Source organism: Capra hircus, chromosome 4 (genome assembly GCF_001704415.2).
Source record: "Capra hircus breed San Clemente chromosome 4, ASM170441v1, whole genome shotgun sequence".
Lineage (NCBI taxonomy): Eukaryota > Metazoa > Chordata > Mammalia > Artiodactyla > Bovidae > Capra > Capra hircus.
The window spans coordinates 52,659,109-52,676,533 of record NC_030811.1 but is presented as its reverse complement, the minus strand read 5'-3'; the positions used below and the strand labels follow the sequence as shown (position 1 = coordinate 52,676,533).

General features: G+C 42.9%; 1 protein-coding gene across 2 annotated transcripts in view; it reads right to left on the bottom strand.

Annotated features, from left to right (window-relative positions):
* CREB5 (cAMP responsive element binding protein 5) overlaps nucleotides 1-17,425 on the bottom strand; it is a 439,883-nt gene that overhangs the window by 245,647 nt on the left and 176,811 nt on the right. For both annotated transcript variants that reach the window (XM_005679262.2, XM_005679263.3), the window contains exon 5: nucleotides 16,403-16,575. In XM_005679262.2, the coding sequence (XP_005679319.1) occupies nucleotides 16,403-16,575 (173 nt within the window). The remainder of the gene's footprint in view (nucleotides 1-16,402; nucleotides 16,576-17,425) is intronic.

The window sequence follows — 17,425 nt, the reverse complement described above, 5'->3', positions numbered from 1 at the left end:
ACAGTACTATTGGCAAAACAAATAGGTCCATAACTACATGAAGACACATGTATTAGTTTCCAAGGGCTATCATAACAAATCGCCACAATCTCGGTGGCTTAAAATCAACAGAAATTGATTCTCTAACAGTTCTGGAGATTAGACATCAGAAGTCAAGGGGTCACAGGGTTGGTTTCTTTAGGGGGCTCTCAGGGAGAATCGGTGCCCCCCACTCTCTCCTGGCTGCCTCGGTTGCTGACCGACCTTCTCTCTCCTTGGCTTGTATTTGCATCACCCCAGTCTCTGCCTGCGCCATTGCAAGCTGTCCTCTAGGTGTCTTCTCACGGCCTTCTCCTAAGGACGCCAGTCATTGGGCTTAGGGCCCCCCAGAAGCCAGTATAACCTCATCTTAACTTGATGACATCTGCAAAGATCCTATTTATAATTAAGGTCACATTCTGAGGTACCTTGGGTTTAGGATTTCAACAGATCTTTTGCGGGGATGCAATTTGACTCAAAACAACCGATGCACCATAGTTAAAGATGGAAAGAACTGAGTTTTGCCTGTGAGATAGGCCATCCTGAGTCTACAAAGGAGGAGGAAGTAAGGGATTGTCCTATGGGCTGAGCACTGGGGTGGGGGTATCCGAGGAAGTTGCCTTTTCACTCCTCTAGGTATGCCTAGTGGAGAAGGCAATGGCACCCCACTCCAGTACTCTTGCCTGGAAAAATCCCATGGACAGAGGAGTCTGGTAGGCTGCAGTCCATAAGGTTGCTAAGAGTCAGACATGACTGAGTGACTTCACTTTCACTTTTCACTTTCATGCATTGGAGAAGGAAATGGCAACCCACTCCAGTGTTCTTGCCTGGAGAATCCCAGGACAGAGGAGCCTGGTGGGCTGCCATCTATGGGGTCGCACAGAGTCGGACACAACTGAAGCGACTTAGCAACAGCAGCAGCAGCAGCAGGTATGCCTAGAGGTCAGGATGGACCATGAGAGGGGTAAAATTGTGAAAGAGAGAAAAAATCATAGTGAAGTCCTAGAGACCTAAACCAAGTCAAAGAGAGAGGAGTCTGCAGGTTGAAGTTGGATAGGGTGATGCAAGGGCGTCTGGAGTCTTTGGTTTATTGGTGCTGCCTCTCTAGCCCTATTAAGTCTCAACACCTCAGACCTTGTGATTGCAAGTGTTCAAGCATCTGTCTAAAAGAGTGAACTGAAAAAGTACAATTTCATCTGCTACTGCATCTTTTCCTGTGGGATTCAAATGAACGGATTCCTGTGAAGTCTGTATGTTTTGTTTGGATGGTTTTCTCCCCTCCCATCCAGTCGCTATGAGTTCTTTCATGTGTTATTCCTCTCACCGCCACCCCCCATCACTCCAGAAACCATGGCCTGTTTCTCCAATCTCATCTGTCTCCACAATCGCAAAGGTGTTACTATTTCTTCGGGGAATTGGTCTTTAAGATGGTGTCTGCATCAGCATACCCAAGAATTCACTTTTTCTTTCCTAGTACATATACAGAAAATAATCTCCTAACCCTATAGTTTTCAAATGTTTTTCTTGCTGTAGAATTCTTTATTCAAAGAAGTACTTATGTAGAAACTCAACTGAATGAATAAATGTGGAACTGCTCTGGGTGAGGGGAAATGGGGAGACAGGGTGACCTGCCCACCAGGTCAGTCTCCACATCGCTTGTCTTTGGCAGCCCCTGAACACGCACTCAGAGCCCAGTTTAGTGGATTCTGTTTAGTATTCTAATTCATCTTTATAATGTGGTACACAGACATCACGTGATAAGTGCTGGTGTCTACCGCTCATCTTTTAGACCAGGTAGTCATTTTTTTTTTTAAAGGAGAAATCTCTGTGCAGCTGAGAAAACAGCTGTTTCCCTGGTGATGTTACCTCTTCTCCCTTGGGGTCTGCCATTTAATGTGACTGTTGCCTCTGACAGTACCCAGTTCTGTTTGGAAGCTCCCTCAAACTCACCATGCACCTTATTCGGAACAAATAACAGAATTTGCAAGCTCTTTTCATTGCTTGACTGTAGAAAAGGACTTAAAGTTAAGTCAATTAATAGAGAGACAACATTTAGCAGAAGATCAGATCCATCACTAGAAAAACCAAGGTACAACAATTAGATTTGGGGAAACTCCAGAGAAATTCATGACAAAAGCATGAAGGATGAAATACTTTCTATAGAAAGCAATATCCTTAAAACAAGCACTTACTGTCTCGTAAGACAATAAAGGACTCGGTACAACAGGATCTCTGAATAAAAAGTAACAATGACATGTATTAAGGACTGATATACTAAGGACTAATATACTCTAGAGTTTTGTAAAAAAAAAAAACAAAAGTGGTTCCTTGTGAAGATTACCATTGAAAATGAACAAGTTAAGGCTCCATCTTTATTAAACTTCATGCACATGGATGACATTCCCCTGGCCTCTCTCTACCCCTGAATTCCTAAAACAAATGAAAAGCGAAAAAGCAGTCATTCTACACTCTTAGGAAATCTTATCTGAAGACAAGCTTTTACTACTACTGAGAAAGTGCTGGATTTCTTTTCCTCTACAGCATGATTTTGCCATCTTTTATGAAAACCCACAAAGGAATGCTCCTTTGTGATATTTTCCCTGCTAAACAGTCTTCATACATGTGTTATCCAGGACCACAGGTCCCTGGAAATCACTACAATGAAACTTCTACTTGCTTCTCATTTGTACAGAGGGATTCACCCAAGGAACCTGTCTGATGAAGTATAATAACAAAGAAGTCTCTTTTCAAGGCCTAGGACGGGGAGGGCTTCTTGTCACTCACCCCATCCGGGCACCACATCTGGGAGAAGGTGAGTAACCAGTTGCCTCCATTCTTTGACCGATTGAGGAATGCTTACATTGAAGACATGGCGCCTCCCCTCCCTCCCAGTTCTGACCCTGTCTAGGGATCACAGTTGGTTAGACAATGGAGGACAGACCCTTTGGGTGTCTGAAGACAAAGCTGACATTCACTCAGGTGTGTTGGGTCTGACCCTTCAAATGGAGCCTGTTGGGTTTTTTTCCTTCTTCTGATTCAGCAGTTTTGAGGAGGCTCTGGAGGGGTCTGATTCAGCAGCTTTTGCTATAAATTTCCATTCTGGGAGAAGGAGGTTACGGGGAGAGGACAGACCCCCACACAGAGGGTGTGGGCTCTTCTAAGTACTCTCAGGTCTGTGATTGGTATAGACTTTGGCAAGAAAGGACTTCCCTGGTGGCTCAGATGGTAAAGCGTCTTGCTTACAATGCAGGAGACCTGGGTTCAATCCCTGGGTCAGGAAAATCCTCTAGAGAAGGAAATGGCAACCCACTCCAGTACTCTTGCCTGGAAAATCCCACGGACAGAGGAGCATGGTGGGCTACAGTCCAGGGGGTCACAAAGAGTCAGACATGACTGAGCAACTTCACTTTCACTTTGGCAGGAAATCAACAAAATCTTATGGGAAAAGTGACGTCTGAAAGAACATCTTGTTGTTCAGTCATTAAGCTGTGCATGACTCTTTGTGACCCCATGGCTTTGTGACCCCATGACCCCCTTCAGGCTCTTCTGCCCATGGGATTTCCCAAGCAAGAATACTAGAGTGGGTTGTCATTTTCTTCTCCAGGGGGATGAACATCTTGTCCTGCTATTTCTTCTTTAATGACCTTCCACCGGGAACAGCTTCTGTTGTGAGCACTCCAGGATTCAAAAGACTTGGTCACATCCTACCCAAGGTCCCCGAGGAGGGCAGAGGCGATACCTGTGGCCAGTTATTGCAAAATGATAAGGCAAAAGGACAAGGCAACAATACAGAATCTGGAGTCTGGAGGGTGTGTGGGCAAGGAGACAACACAAATCAGGGGAAAGAAATCAAAATTAAGGTTGTAATTATTCTCCCTCCTATATGAACTTGCTGCCTTGCCATGTGGTGTTACTGCCTTTCTTCTACTTTTTCCTCTTCTACCATTTCAAGCTCAGCCTCTAACTGAAGACTTATCGTATCATTTATTTTTCTCTTTTAATTAAAGGAAGAGAGTGGAATGAAAAGAAAACATCTCCACACTGAGAAAAGCCAAGAATCCCAGCATCCATTCAAAAAAGCTTTTGGAGTGCAGGCTCTCGTTCACGCTGGTTTTGTATCTGATAAACTTTTCCTTCAATGTGAAGCTCAATGTGTCTGAAATCCAATGAAGTGAACCAAGCAAGGGATGTCGTCCAAACACGTTGAAGCACTTGTGGGTGAATCTCGGCCGCTGTGTGTGTGCTTCTGCTCCTGTGAGAAGCCTCAGTCTCAGGCAGACTCCAAACTGCCAACGCGACAAGGCAAATAATAATTACTCTTAATGGCAATAATAATTATGGAACGCGGTGGACCCAATGTAAGGTTGATTATCTGTGGCTTTGGCGGGGCAGCCAAAGTTTCACACACTGTTTTTATAAAAATCAATCTCTCTGTCTCTGTCTCTGTCTCTCTCTCTCTCTCTCTCACATACACACACAAATACACATACACATTTGCCAAAAGAGATCTGGACAAACTCATTCCTCTGGTTTCCTGCAAAGTGCTTGACTACAGACCTAAATTAAATAAATAGCGGCTATCCGCACAATGAGGGGGGATTGGGACATGTTGAGTAATTGACACCACACACACACACACACACACACACACACACACACACACACACACACACACACAGAGTCTCCCATTTTCCTTTTAGTTAAGCTTTAAACTTTCTCCCCAGACTTTTACTGAGAGTCATGGCCTAATGTCAGACATGATGAATAATTGGAGGTATTCCTCCTTCTTTCTAAGGGCGATGGGAAGGAAAGAGGGGAGAAAGAAAGGAGAGAGGAAGAAAAGAAAGCCAGGGTCCTAGATGAATGTCCTGCCATACCCATTCTTCTTCAGCTATGAATCAGAAGAATCTCCCAACAGATCAAAGCCTTCTTGGTGAAGTCCCAAGCCTACAGTTAGTGCCACAGCCAGTTCTCTATGAGATACTCACCTTGCTCCTCCCAGGAAGCGAGTTACCCCCTGAGCTGGGGCTCTCTCTCCCCCATTCTAGATCTGGCTGTCACCACCTTCCAGAGACATCCGCATTAGCACTTAGGTATCTCACCCCACAAACCAGTGATGTCAAGGTGTCAGAGAAATAAAAAGTGGCTGCTCCTGAAAACATAATCCATCAACCAAACAGTCATTTTGTAGATAATGAGGAATTGTTTCAATTTTCTGAAAAACTAGGTTAAGGGTCTAAGGTGAATCTACATGAGTTTTTTTTTTTTTTTTTAAACTTATTATGCTTGTTAATCATTGTGACTATTCTTTAAAACTGGTTGCAAGGGGCTGGTGTAGTTTATTGTCATGTAAGAAGGGGTTATAAAGGACATTCAGGACATGCCATGTGGAATACACAAAATATACCTGGAAAATCTCTTCAAAGGTTTTCAATAATGTTATATACATGCCAAATGGCTTAAATGATGTTCCAGTAAAGCAAATTATTATGAAGTGGGTGTATACATATACATCACTCACACATACACAATTTTCATTTGGATGAAATTGGACATTAAAATTCTCCAGTCTCCTTTAATAATATACAATTTAGTTACGATTATTTTTAAGTACATTCTTTCAAAATTTTAGAGAGGCTGTGATTTGAAATAAGCATCTAAAATTTGCATTTTTGTTTAGTTTTGTCATTGAAAAATACACCCTGACTCAATACAGGGTTATAGAAAGCTTCAGGGGGAGACTCTAGCTTCACTGAGTTTGCACTTCAACAAAAATGGCATCTCTCATACCACCCAAACACTACTGTGGTGGAAGCAGACTCTAGTTCTCTTCAATCTAGCACTTGACTGCTTATCCCTTTAGGCATTCAATTTGAACCAAGACTCTCAAGTGAGAAAAAATGGCACACTAAGCAGTGATCCCCAAGAGTCTGCCAAACACTTGGCCTCCAGCCCCTATAGACACTGAGAACACCATCATGCACTTGACAAGTGTCCAGTGGCTTCCTGACTTGGGGATGGGTTTTCATTGCAGCAGTCATCATTATGATTGTCTACGTAGAAATGTTTATGGGTTTTATGGACTGAAAATAATATACTGGAGGTCAGTGGTAAACTGCTGTGTATTTGGCTTATGAATTATCCTATCTGAACCAATATATGATGAGTATGCTCAGGAAGTCATTTCTGGCATTTCAAAGATTTCTGGGGCCATCTGTTCTCTGCAAAGACCTGCACCTCTGCAAAAGCCAGCCAAGCGCATTCTGGCATGTCTGTACCCCCCTCACTCACAAGGGTCCTATCATTTTACAGACTTTACCGACCTATTCACCAGCCAGAATGCACTTTGCCAAAGGGGGTGGGGGGAAACTATAAAACTCCAAATTCTTTTAAATGTGTCTGGTACCATTAAGAATGTTTATTGCTCTATAGAAATTTTACAGTTGATATTTACCAAAAGCACAACATACTTGGTAAACAGATTACTGGATTGTCTGCTAAATGTGATGTATCTGTTTTTATGAAATTTCTTTTTCCATAATCCCTACCAGCCAAGCAGTATTGTGGGAGTGTGTTAGTCATGATAAGGAAACAAATATGTTCATAAGAGCTAGAAAAGGGCACTGGTTAGACAATCCAGTTTCATTCTTTCATTTTAAAAGATGGAAAAATAGGGCCCTGAGAGGTCAAGGGAGCTGTTCAAAGTCCCATAACTTGTGAGTGATAGAGTCAAAACCACCAGCAATTGCTCTCAATCTCTAGCAATGACATTGTACTGTCTCACTGAAATAGGATTCCATCTGTATGTAACTGAAACTTAACATAAGGGATTCCCTTCATATCCAAAATCCAAGACCAAATTGGTTATTTCTGTGATATTCTCATCCAACCAAAGGTAAAAAGTCCACAGAATTTGTATCTCCTTCAATTAAATCCTCCACAAAAAGAATATTAAAAACAAGAGTAGAAAAAATCCATTTGGTCTAATATTATTGAAAAATACATATAAGAGGACCTATTGAACCATTTACCTTTTAAATCCTAAAGTATCCAGTTATATGACTACATAGTATTGCAGTGAGGACCACAGACTATCTGCAGTTCTTGTCTTTTAACTCAGAAACTACTTATCTATCAGAACAGCTAAGAGTTATTTACACTTTGTGAAACATATAGTCTTTAAGAATTTGAAAGTTACAAATGATCAGAAATGTCCACTGGGACACAGCCATGCTACCTGTACATGCTCAGTCCTCAAAAAAGCAAAGTGTACTCCCAGTTGCAAAGTACCATCTCTGCTTTACCAGATTCGTTTCTCCTAAGACACTCACCTTGGAGAGCATAGCACACACCAGTCCTTTCCCCATGTCACTATCCCTTTTGGTGTTCTTGGAGGAATGGGTACACTTAGTCCTCGGACTCATTCTAAACACAACACTGGGACTCATGTAAACCTACAATGGCGAGCCAGCTTGGTGTTCTGGCCCTAAAAACAGAAAATAATGAGCCAGTTCCCGTGTAGGAACTGTGACAAGTGTAGAAAGGTGCAGTTAATCATTGAATTTTATATTAAGATAAACATATATCCTCAATTTCCAATGTTTAATTATTTGGCACCTTACCCAAGGTTTTCCCCTTGGAAAATACTAAATACTGATATAGGCTAGACTTTTATGTTTCAGGTCTTCTATAAAGTAACCCCCCAAATAATAAATCCAGAAAAGAAGACAGTGGACTGCATTTTTCCATAAAGCTATGTCTGGCAATATAATTGTTCCAATTTCTTGCATTACATTTGTATTATATCTTTCACTGTTGTGCTGTTGTCTAGGTGTTTTTCTAGTGAGCTCTTCGGCAATAAGTCACTTTTAGTAAAATGAGAATAAAAGGACAATTTGCTGATAGGATTAATTCAAGGGAGGAAACTCCATAGTCATGCATACAGTCCTGAGCCCCCAAGGAACTTGCCTTCCAAGTAGTTTTCAAAATTACACTCATTATGAAAACCATCAGCCTTTTAGTGCAGGATAAGGCTTGAGAATTTTCTAGTGATGCCTCCTCATTTTACATGTAAGGAAGTTAAAACATGGAGAAGTCAACTTCATTTGGACCCATGGGACAATGACTTGGCTTCCAGTTCCAGCACTTACCTTTATCCATATAACGTGGGGCAAGCCACATAATCACTGAACCTCACTTTACTCAGTTGTAAAATGGGTATAAAATCTCCATGTAACAGAATTATAAATTTGTTGCGATTCACCTAGGAGTTGAACCTGGAAGTCAAGTCTCTCTGTCTTCATATGTTAGGACCCTTGTCTTGACTGCACTGGTCTCCCCTTCCCAAACATTCCCAGTCCCTACTCTGTTCTTACACACATGAGTATGAGAATGCCTCCTGAAATTCAGATAATCAAGAACCCCAAACTCAGCTCCTAGAGGAAAACAAACCAAAAGAGAAAAGAAATTTGAGACAGATAAGAAGCAATGAATGAGGATTGTGTTGCTGAGAGTGACCTGTAATCAGCTGGTCAACCTTTTAAAGTGTAGACGAAGGAAGGGGGGCCTAGGGCAATTGTGCACTTGGCCAAGGTTATAAAGTTTTTTGACTGACAGAGCCTAAACCCATGACCTCTAAACCTGCGGTCAATACTTTTGCAAGACTCCCCTCTAACCTGACTTGGTTTGGTTCTGAGTAAGCTTGTCTTTTCCAGGCATATCTTTTCAATATGCCACACAAAAGAACAAGTGTCTAGATTTACAACAGACACAGACTGAATAATCCTGGGCTCTTTTCTCCAGAGCAGACCTGTGCCTTGTTGTTGTTCAGTTGCTAAGTCACGTCCCACTCTTTTTGACCCCATGGACTGCAGCATACTGGCTTCCTTGTCCTTCACTGTCTCCTGGAGTTTGTTTAAACTCATGTCCCCTAGTTGGTGATGCCATCCAACCATCTCATCCTCTGTTATTCCCTTCTCCTCCTGCTTTCAATCCTTCCCAGCATCAGGATCTTTTCCAAAGAGTCAGCTCTTTGTGTGGTGACTCATTGGTGTGCCTAGCTGTTCTAAAAATGGGAGGAGACAGTCAAAATACAGAGACACTTATATGGAAGGTTCTGGAACTCTGTGAGCAGAGCTTCTGTTTATAAGATCCAGAAATGAGACCCTCCCCCAATAAGTCATCACAGGCAAAGTCACCTATCCACACAGGAATCAGAATAGCCTGGAAGTCACACTTCATCTGGTCAGGGCACAGGTTCTTCCTATAAACCACGAAGCCAAATGTAAAGCAACCAAATGGTTGGAGAAAGGACAGCCACTCTCAAGCAGGAATCTGGTTTTCTTAATAGTGAGAGGATTTTGCCAAGAGATCTCCCAGGTACAGGCTCTCTCTCTCTGTATCCATGTGCTCTCACAACCTGCAAACTCCCTTTCTGAGGGCCAGGGAACTCCTGTATTTTTCTCCTGAAGGATTTAAGCAGCTGCTGAAAACTCAGTGTGTCTATCTCTGCCCTTGACCAGCCTGTAGGTATGTGAAGGAAGCACGTCACACTGTAACCAGAGGCTAAGCACCAACCAACTCATGTGGGCAGATGGCTCTCCCAAATGGTCAAACACGCTCACGTATCTTTCATGGCACTGGGAGTGCTACAGGCAGGAGCGCAGGGAGAGCACGTGCTTTGAAGTCCAACAGAACCACATTCAAACTCTGCTCATCTCACTGGCTGAGTGACTTGGGATAAGTTACTTCTCTTCCTTGAGCAGTAAAACTCGAGCAAATAATGCCTGCCTCTCCAGACTCTTGGAGAATGATAGAAAGCAACATGCAAAGATAAATCAGTGCTCTGCACATAGATGATGCTGGATAAATGTTAGCTCCCTTTCTTCTCTTTATTATCAGCCTGCTAATCCCAAACTTCTCTAACAAATAGCTTGAGCCACTGAAGAGTGACTTTCAACTTTCTTTCCCAAGAAGACTAGCTTTTACAAACTGAATGCGTCTCCCTCCAAATTCATATGTTGTTTTAGTCACTCAGTCATATCTGACTCTTTGCAAACCCATAGGCTGTAGCCCACCAGGCTACTCTCTGTCCATGGAATTCTCCAGGTAAGAATACTGGAGTGGATTGGCATTCCCTTCAATGAGGTCATGAGTCCCTAAAACAGGATTAGTGTCCTAAGAGGAGGAAGAGATACCAGAGGTCTCACTTTCTGTCTTTTTCTCCTCTCTCTGAAGTGAAGAAGTGAAATTCGCTCAGTTGTGTCCAACTCTTTGCTATCTCATGGACGATATAGTCCATGGAAATCGCCAGGCAAGAATACTGGAGTGGGTAGCTATTCCCTTCTCCAGGGGATCTTCCTAACCCAGGGATCGAACCCGCATCTCCCACATTGCAAGTAGATTCTTTACCAACTGAGCCACAAGGGAAGCCCAAGAATACTGGAGTGGGTAGCCTATCCCTTCTCCAGCGGATCTTCCCGACCCAGGAATTGAACCAGGGTCTCGCGCATGGCTGGTAGATTCTTTACCAACTGAGCTATCAGGGAAGCCCTCTCCTCTCTCTGTCAATCTGCCTGTCTCTCTCTCTGTATGCACAGAGAAGTGATCAGGTGAGCACACAGTGAGATGACAGTCATCTGTGAGTCAGGAAGAGGGCCCTCACCGAGAACCAAATCTGCCAGCACCTTGACCTTGGACTTTCCAGCCTCCAAAACTGTGGAAAGTAGACATCTATTGTTTAAGCGAAGATACCTGCCTTGCTGTGTTCCAGGTGAGGAACTGAGACACTAAGACACAACAAAGCTGGCCTGAGGGATCACAGGCAAGAACCAGGCGAGGAGAGGAGAGCAGGGGTGCTTTTTTCTGCTTCTTGGAAGATGTAGCCATGTGCTCTGGCATCCTGGCTCTGCCCCCCTTCATCTGGCCACAATATCTTGTGGTATTACAACTTTCAAATGTTAAGAAACCTTATATTTCCTCAAGTATCAGTACTTAATGTTTCGTTCCACACATAAAACTCTTTGAGTAGAAAGCTGCTGGCCCTCTTGTCAGAGGTGATTTCTCAAGGCTCTGCACAGGATTTAACGGGAGCCATATGGTTAAGTCCGTCAACCCTCCCAGAAAGCACTCCCCTGAAAGGCCTCATAAATGTTCTCAGGGCTGTGAAAGACCCAGCAACTTTCTAACAATAAAGCAATGTTCATGGCCGTGATATTCTGCAACACACAAAGCAGGAAATAATGGCTTCGGGTCTGAATTACCTAAAGGGGGCTTCAAGCTGTCCTGGAGAGGGGTTGTGGGCGTGGGGGCAGGGAGTGATAAGCCGGGACCTGCTGGCTGCTGCAGCCAGGAGGAAGAAGGTTGGCTTGCACCCTGCTAGCACTGGCCTGCGGTGGGCAGTGACAGTCTAATTCATGCTGTTGATTTGTGGAGTTTAAGAAAACTCTTCATAATGGATGTACACACCTATGCATATACAGAACAAGCATACTCAAACTGTGAAATGTGAAAGTGAAAGTGTTGGTCGCTTAGTCATGTCCAGTTCTTTCTGACGCCATGGACTGTAGCCCGCTAGGCTCCTCTGTCCATGAACTCTTCCAGGCAAGAATACTGGAGTGAGTAGCCATTCCCTTCTCCAGGGGATCTTCCCAACCCAGGGACTGAACCCGGGTCTCCTGCGTTGCAGGCAAATTCTTTACAGTATGAGTTAACTGTAAGCTGATGTTTCACATGTTTTCTTTAAGCAGTGCCTTTTTGTGATGGCATCATTTACTGACCTTTCCCCTCCCTTTTTTCAGAACACCAGACACAGAAATCCTTGAATCAATTAACATTCCCATCTCAATGGACACCTCAAGCATCGACAGCAACTCATACAAAAAAATCACATGACTTTCTCCAACAGGCAAAGCGGCATTGTTTTTTACATCAATGAGTTTTGAGATGTGATAAGCTCTTCTTTTATTACTATTACTAAAAAAAAAAAAAGCTCAGAAAGGGTGAGAGAAATGCAATTTTTGATGAGTATCAGCTCCTTTTTATTCTTACAAGATTTGTTATATTTTCTATAAATTTCTAGCCAAGTCTTAGATCTACATTGCCTAAATAAAGCTTTATGCAAATAGGGTATATGATGAAACAGCTAATATACCTACAAACATACATGTGCCAAGACTAAAACTGGCATAAAATCAGAGAGAGGTTTTATATATACATGCTGTTGAACATATTTTCAAATCTCTTGATATCCTAACTAGAACATTCCAGAAAAGACCAGATATCTTCTTTTCAAATATCAGCCTTGGTAGCAACATTTGTATATCCTGACGTTAGATATATCACGTCTACACTTTAAACAATGACTGGCAAATAATTTTTTTTACCAATAATCTAACAAGCTTATGCATTTGTCAATTCCATAGGGAGAACTAAATCTATAGAACATTCTGAATACAGGAAGAAATTTTGTGGACTATGTGTGCCTCTCACAACCTGTCAGAACTCTGTACTGATATCCATTGTTGTAGATCACCTCATTCCATATTACTTTCATTGTCTTTCTAAAAAGTTACCAAGCATGAATTACCTAATGACATTGGTCCATAAAGAGAAGTAGGTTTCTCTAGGAATTTGCTGTTGTTCAGTTGCTATATCATGTCCAATTCTTTTGCAACCCCATGGAATGTCGCCTGCCAGGCTCCTCTGCCCGTGGGATTATCCCAGACAAGACTACTGGAGGGGTTGCCATTTCCTTCTCTAGAAGATCTTCCTAATATAGGGATCAAACCTGTGTCTCCCGCTTGCCAGATGGATTCTTAAGCACTGAACCACCAAGGAAAGCTAGGAGTTATTAAAATTGTAGCCACCTTCTCAACTGACTGCTGGCCCCTACAAAAATTTCTCATATGAGGAAAGAGAGAGAGAGAGACAGAATTAGAGAGAAAGAGAGAACTTATACTACTGACACCTGCTCTTCCACCATTCTCTCAGGAGTTGCAGACTTGATCCTGAATTAATGAGCCTGTTACGTGATCTCTAATAAAAAAAAATAATTACTAGAGGAGAGATACTGCTTGGAATCTGCCACATATTTGGTTCAAGGCAGAATCTATTTCATCCGTATTTAACACATGCTTGTTTTCTATCTCGCTTGTCTCCCCCACACCCCATGGCTCCCTCTTTTTCTTTTTCCATCTGGAAAACTTATCTCCTAAAACGCTACCATCAATCAGCCAAAGGCACTCTTCTCGACAGGGTGTCTGCCAGTTTGACTAAGCACAAGCAGTCACTAGTTTGGGGATGCCTCCCACACTCTCCAACACTGTGTTTTTCTAGCCTGCCTAACCACACAAGTGCAATTTGGGATATTTATACTTACCTCCAGTTTTTATCGAGATAAAAAGCACTACTTGGACAGAAGTGGGCATTGGCGATGGAAGCAGGTGATAGAGGACAGACTGAAGTTTGCACACGTGGTTTGTCTATCTCAGAATTTTGCATTTCCACCCATTTGGTCCTACGTTGACTCAGTGCCTGCTTCAAAAATATGAAAATCAAATGCTCACAAGGATGCCTACACTTGGTCCTCCAAATCTTCCTTAGGAGCAGGCACTGTTCCCATTTCCAGTCCTTCATGTCAATATCACTCCCAATACATTCAAACCTCTAAGTTTAAATACAGCATGAAGGGGGGATGGTGGCAGAAAGGAGAATAAAAGTGGGATTGGCAACAGAAACCCAGCACTGGTCAAAGGGAAGAAAAGGGGGGAACGGGAGATGGGTGGCCCCCCCTTCTCCCGCAAAGTTCTATTTGTGAACACGCCCACTGGCCATAGCAAAAAAGCCCTGTGCGTGGGCACAGGTGGGTCCCAGCCTCTCTGGCTGGGTGCAGCTTAAGCGCGGAGCCTGAATGAAGACTTTCATTGCTGTTTGCTGCTTTTGTTGGCCAGTAGCCATGGCAAACATTTGCAGGTGGCTTGGCCAGATTTTGACACTTAAATATTTGAGGTTGTGATAAAAATCAGAATATTACTACAATATGGTTCTGTGCAGCCTCAGAGAGAGAAAAAAAAAAGAAAACTATCTGCAGTTTCAAATGCTCATTTAAAGACACAGTCTCCAGAGGGAACTCATGTTTTAAAGTAAGTACTCATTTCCTCTTTGCTGAGAGAAATAAAAGAGTCAGCCATCCCCAAATGTTACCACCTAGAGTTTCATTCTGAATCCACTAGTGAGATGGGTTGCTGAGCCCCCATGATCATCCGGGCAAAGTTTTAGATGGGTCACATGGAGAAAAATGGAAATGACAGGGTGTGGAGTTTGGAATCAACATGGCAAACACAACAGGGAAGGATTTGAAGCAAGAAACAGCCTCCCTCAAGTTTGGCAATGAGACAGAGTCCTAAAAGTGACAATTATCTCCTAGAAAATACCAGGAGAAACACATAACACCCCAGGACTGGGAATAAACGGGAAGACAGAGTGGGTCGGGAGATGGCATATACCCCCACCTGACAGGGCACAGTGACACAGCCTAGAAATGTCATCCAGCTATACAGCCCTGGCCAGCTGGGAAATTATTGACAGAGTCAACACCCATCTTAGAATTTAGTGCTAACCCTTAAAAGATTGTTTCACAAAAACCACCATTGTACTAACAATGGCCAAATACTAAGGGCCTCCAAAAGGGAAGTTGGGGGGCAGGAGGCAGAAGAACTCCAGGGGAGAAGGAATGCTGTAAAAATGCTAATAAAATCTAGCACATTTTATGTTTTTTCCCCTTGAAAGAAAAATAAAATAATTATAATTAGCTCGCCTAACTGTGAATTGTTTGCCCAAAGCCAAGCCACTGGCGTGAAGGAGTCCCCTTGAGACTGAGATGCTGTCTTTAATGACCCCACCTTCTTAGTATATTACAGGTTCTTGCTTTGGACGGAGAAGCATTTACTCCCATAGATGTTTGAGAAAAAAAGGATTCTTTCACAGACACACTTGCAACTTTAGTGATGGCTTATTCCAACAAAGCCAAGCATTCAAATGGCCAGATTAATTTTCTGTTTCTTGAATGGGAAACCAAAGGTTCCCATGGCAAACTCACAACACAGTTATTACCCACAACTCTCATTTGTTAAGATTTGTCTTTGTATGTCACAACCCATCCTGATGAGTTGAGAAATGTGAGAGACAAGGTACCCTTTCTAGTGTATTCTGAGGAGGGATAAGCCATTGTCCCTAGTGCTCCCTCTGGGTGGGGAATTCTTACACACATTTAAAACAAGGAAGGGAAAAGACATAACTGACAAAGGGTGAGATAGCTTCTAACTTTTTCTTAAAATCACCATATCTACTATTCAGTGGAATATTCTAACTAAATTCTGATATGCACACCAAACACAGCAAGTTCCCTTTCCTATTTTAAACAGAGAATTCTAGGAACAAGGAGCAAGCAGTTCTCAGCATCCAGTAACATAAATTTATCATAGCTCTTTAGCTTAAGTTACTACTTTTTCTTCCTAAGATCCCAAGCACTCTTAAATCTTTTATTTCCTTTTCACATTAGTCTTGTGAGGGTGGAGAGAAGAGACACCATCCTCATTCTGGAGAGCAGGAAGCTGGGCCAGAAGTTTGCACTTCTAAGAAGCTCCTGGGTAATACCCATGCTGCCAGTCCTCAGACCACACTCTGAGTAACAAGGACCGAGAGCTATCACATGATACTCAGGAGTGAGTGCTTGTTCCATGCCATGATACAGTGTCTGCGAACATTCTACCTATTTTTCTCAATGCCTCAGTATTATCTTTTTTATATAAATGAGAAGGATAGGATCTGCCTTCTTCGTTTTGTCTTCTCCAGGAATGAATATGAACCAGTGCAGAAAGAGGCGAGCTAATGAGAAGGTATTACTACTAACAAGGGAGAGAAGAAAGAATCATCATCAGAGACAAGGAGGACTGTGGAAACATACCAGAGACACAGGTGATTGGTCTTAGGAATGGAGGCACATACTCTGTTAGTGAGGAAGCTGGGCGGGTGACACTTCCCTCCACCATCCTCAAGCATTTGTCCTGAGAACTACACTCTGCTCCCAACGTCCAAGGAGTTTCCCCACAGTCACCTTAAAGTTCAAGAATCTTCTCTGAAGGAACAATGACACAGAACGACTTGCTCTTCTCTCTAGATCCAAGGTCAAAGAGCTTCTACCAAACAGAGACTCCCTCTACCTGTCTCCCATCAAAAACATCACTCTGAGCTCTAGGCAGTATCACACCAGCCAGGAAGACCAACTTCTGTCTTATGCAACCTGCAGACTAGAAGCCAGAAGAAAGTCCAGAAGCTTCCCTAAGCTCCGGCCAGGACCCAGAGACAACCAAGGAGATCTCCTTACCCGATCTGGCGGTTGGTGGAAGGGGCCTGCGTGATGACAGAGCTGGACTGGGGTGACGGCATGGCTTGCTGAATCACAACGCTGGTGTCATGGTTGGGCATCCGGGCGCTGCCGAGCTGGTGAGCTCCAGGCCCCGCCATGGCCCCACCAACGGGGTTATGCATCGAGATATTCTGCCCAGAGAAGACAGAAGGGAAAGGGTCAGAAGAGGTTAATGCTTTATTCTGCTCTCAGGCTTTCAAAGGCCAAACTGGGGAATCTGGTCATGTCAACTAAATACAGAGTTATGGCTTCTGGCAAGCCATAGGTCCATTTATTTTGTTATAAGTTACAGCTTCAAGGAGATGAAAAATAACTATTTGCCTTAAGAGTAAAGCACATAAGAAAATACCTGGAAGTTCACTAATCACCCTGCCACCTCCCCATGTGAGGTTTAGTGCATATCTGCTCTGACTTAGAGTGATATATATTCCATTTGAAAATGTTTTCTGTGGTAAGTGCATAACATTATGATTTAGTGAAAAGCCATTCAGCACCCTGCTTTGAATGACAAGCACACTTGTTATTTTTTCTTTTTCAGTCCTATAAGAGTAACCACCTCTTTTTTTTCCCCAGGAAACTACTTTTCTAACTCATAATCTGAGTATGCGTGACCCAAGCTCAACAACCTAGGGAGTGAGGATATTGACTGTGAAAGACAACAGGGTGTCTGGGGTTCAATGATGAGAGTGAGAGTTACAATTCTCTATTGTTTTTCCATAAGATAAATCTCCAATACTTTGGTTGAATCATGGAATACTGACGACACTGGTTCACCTGTTCACTTGTTCACTGTCTTTTCCTCTAGAACATACAATGTTTGTGTTCATGACTCTACCCCATGGGGACTGGAGCACAGTAGGCACTCAGTAGACATACACACATACATACATGAATACAGTAGGGAAGAAAATAACAGCACAGCTGAGTCACTTGAGTGACTTAACATCCTGTCTTTATTTCTGGTGACTTGAGTGAAGGCTT